Source organism: Acomys russatus, chromosome 24 (assembly GCF_903995435.1).
Source record: "Acomys russatus chromosome 24, mAcoRus1.1, whole genome shotgun sequence".
Classification (NCBI taxonomy): domain Eukaryota; kingdom Metazoa; phylum Chordata; class Mammalia; order Rodentia; family Muridae; genus Acomys; species Acomys russatus.
The window spans coordinates 306,912-309,734 of record NC_067160.1 but is presented as its reverse complement, the minus strand read 5'-3'; the positions used below and the strand labels follow the sequence as shown (position 1 = coordinate 309,734).

Here is a 2,823-nt window from a genome sequence, read left to right as displayed (position 1 = left end):
AATCTTTCAAGTTATTATCATTTATATTGACATAATGAGAATAACACCATTAATATATTTTCTATGGGTTAAAATTAAAATTGCCTTTTGTGAAGGAAGACAATTTGAAAATAGACTGCAAGACATTAGTCTCGAAATATTTTAACATTCCCAAATGTTATTGTGTTTTTTGAGAGTTAAGTGTACCAAGTTGTTCTTCCTCATACTTACATAATGATAACTATGTAAATGACTCTAGCATTTATAAATAAGTCACTCTATTAGTCTGTGAATTCTATAAGCCTATTATTTATAAAAGTACTCTTTTATGCTTTTCTTAGAATCACATGAAGTTGTTGTAAAGTCCCATTGTAAAAGACTAAAAAGAGCACAGCCTACATTGAAACTGCTCTGCTAACCATAGTCTGTGATTTTCACTGTCTATCCAAACATGGGTTTGGATAAAGGAGTGCACTGGACAATTACAGATCACAAATCTCAAATTGATTTAAGATTTATTCAAAACCAACTGTTAGATTGTCACATACTCCTGAAAGCTACTACAACTGAGTACTAGATTTTTATTATCTGAATTACTTGGCTGAAGGAAATTAATTCTAGTAAGGAAATTAGAAAGCATGTGGTCAAGAAAGTGTTAGAACATACTTCTAAATATAAACTCCTCAATTATGTCATTTCAGGTGATTTGCATTTTCAGTGTGCAGTGAATCATGGATAAAAGCAGTAACATCACAGCCTTTATTCTACTGGGACTTTCCCAAAATAAAGACACTGAAGTCCTCTATTTTGTATTCTTTTTATTTTGCTATATTGCTATTTGGATGGGCAATGTACTCATAATGGTTTCTATTACATGCACACAGCTCATAGAGCAGTCCATGTGTTTCCTTCTCAACTACCTCTCACTCTCTGACCTCTGCTACACATCCACAGTGACCCCTAAGTTAATGACTGACTTGCTGGCAGAAAAAAAAGTCATTTCATATAATAATTGCATGATACAGCTCTTCACAGCTCATTTATTTGGAGGAATTGAAATCTTTATTCTCACAGGGCTGGCCTATGACCGATATGTGGCTATCTGCAGGCCCCTGCATTACACCATCATCATGAGCAGGCATAGGTGTAACAAAATCATCATGACTTGTTGCATTGGAGGATTTGTACACTCGACCAGTCAGCTTCTTCTCACTGTCTTCTTACCATTTTGTGGCCCAAATGAGATAGATCATTATTTCTGTGATGTGTACCCTTTGCTGAAATTGGCCTGTTGTGATACACACATAATAGGTCTCTTAGTCATTGCTAACTCTGGCTTAATTGCTTTGGTGACTTTTGTTGTTTTGATGTTGTCTTATTTTTTTATTTTGTATACCATAAGAGCATACTCTGTGGAAAGCCAGAGCAAGGCTCTATCTACTTGCAGTTCCCACTTAACTGTTGTAGTACTGTTTTTTGCACCTGCACTATTCATTTATATCAGACCAGCAACCACCTTCCCAGAAGACAAAGTGTTTGCCCTTTTCTACACCATTTTAGCTCCCATGCTCAACCCTCTGATCTACACACTGAGAAACACAGAGATGAAGAATGCCGTATGGAAAGTTTGGGGTCATCGAGTACCTCTAAAAGGAGGTAAATTTTTGAGCTCTTTCTGCTTTCGATAACTGGTTACATGAATCATTGCATATAAAATGCCCTATTGTGTTTCCCCCTTTGGAAATGTAAGTGGTCAAATAACAATCTGCTTGCTTGAATTACATTTCTACATGGACCCTTCATCAATAAACTGGGCATTATTTTTACATAAATCCTCTTCTAAGTTCCTTAATCATTAGGACTATATTCTAGCATCTAAAGGAGCTTGTTTTGATATGTAATATAATATAATATAATATAATATAATATAATATAATATAATATATTCTTAAAGAATTTCATAGGCATATCTTGATGGTATCCAAATTTTCCCTCATATTCATCTCAGACACATACTCTCGGCTTCTTCCACCTTTACACTTTATTTGTTTGTTTGTTTGTTTGTTTTAAGAAGAGCCTTTCTCAAAAGGATTTCTCAAAAAGATTGTTTTTGCCCTCTGTCTCTTGTCTTTTCAGACCATCTTTGTGGTGCCACCTGAGACTTAAGTACTGGGGTTGTGCCGTAAATATATTAGTTGAGGGTGGCCACTCTAAGATCTGCTGATCTCTATATTTTCACCATTTATGCTTTTTGTAATGGTTTCTGTCTCCTGCAAAAAGAAGGTTCCAAGATGAGGCATGAGAGATACACTTACTTGTGGATATAATGACAAGTATTTAAAATTCAGCAAGAAGGGTACTGATTTAGTAAACTGGTAGTAGTAGGTTCTCATTTAGGTTTCCTGGCCTTGTGATCTATAAACAGTTGGCTAAATTTACAGTGTCACACGGAAATTCCTTCTCTTGAGTGGGTCTTAAGCCCACTTAGATGGCTGTTGCTTTCCCTCATTACAAGTGCCACTATTGTGCTTTCAGGATATCTTGCCATACTGTTATTTTTGTGGTTAGTAGACATTGCTGAAGAAAAGTACCTTTGCTATTGGTAGATTGCATGGATCTTCCTGAAACTACAAGAGCTACCCTTGAGTGAGGAGATTTCCAGCTTATATGTGTGTGAAGAGTGTCGTGTCCTCAGAAATAGACTTTTTAACCTTCTTATTCTGGAAGGCACCAAGGACAGTAGCAGTAGCATATATTGTACGTGGTTTCTTAGAGATTTTCCATTCCTAATACTGGGGATTTTGCAAAATAGTGTATAGTTTCAGGGGGTACATTGTCAATCCA

The 2,823-nt window shown here is 35.9% G+C and overlaps 1 protein-coding gene across 1 annotated transcript; it reads left to right on the top strand.

Annotated features, from left to right (window-relative positions):
- The first annotated feature begins 710 nt into the window (after positions 1–710).
- LOC127207596 (olfactory receptor 4P4-like) lies at positions 711–1,667 on the top strand. The gene has a single exon (XM_051167036.1). It carries the CDS (start codon positions 711–713, stop codon positions 1,665–1,667), a length of 957 nt encoding a protein of 318 aa, XP_051022993.1.
- Positions 1,668–2,823: the final 1,156 nt, after the last annotated feature.

Coding starts and splice junctions, on each gene's coding strand:
- LOC127207596 (XM_051167036.1), top strand. CDS start 711: ATGGATAAAAGCAGTAACATCACAGCCTTTATTCTACTGGGACTTTCC.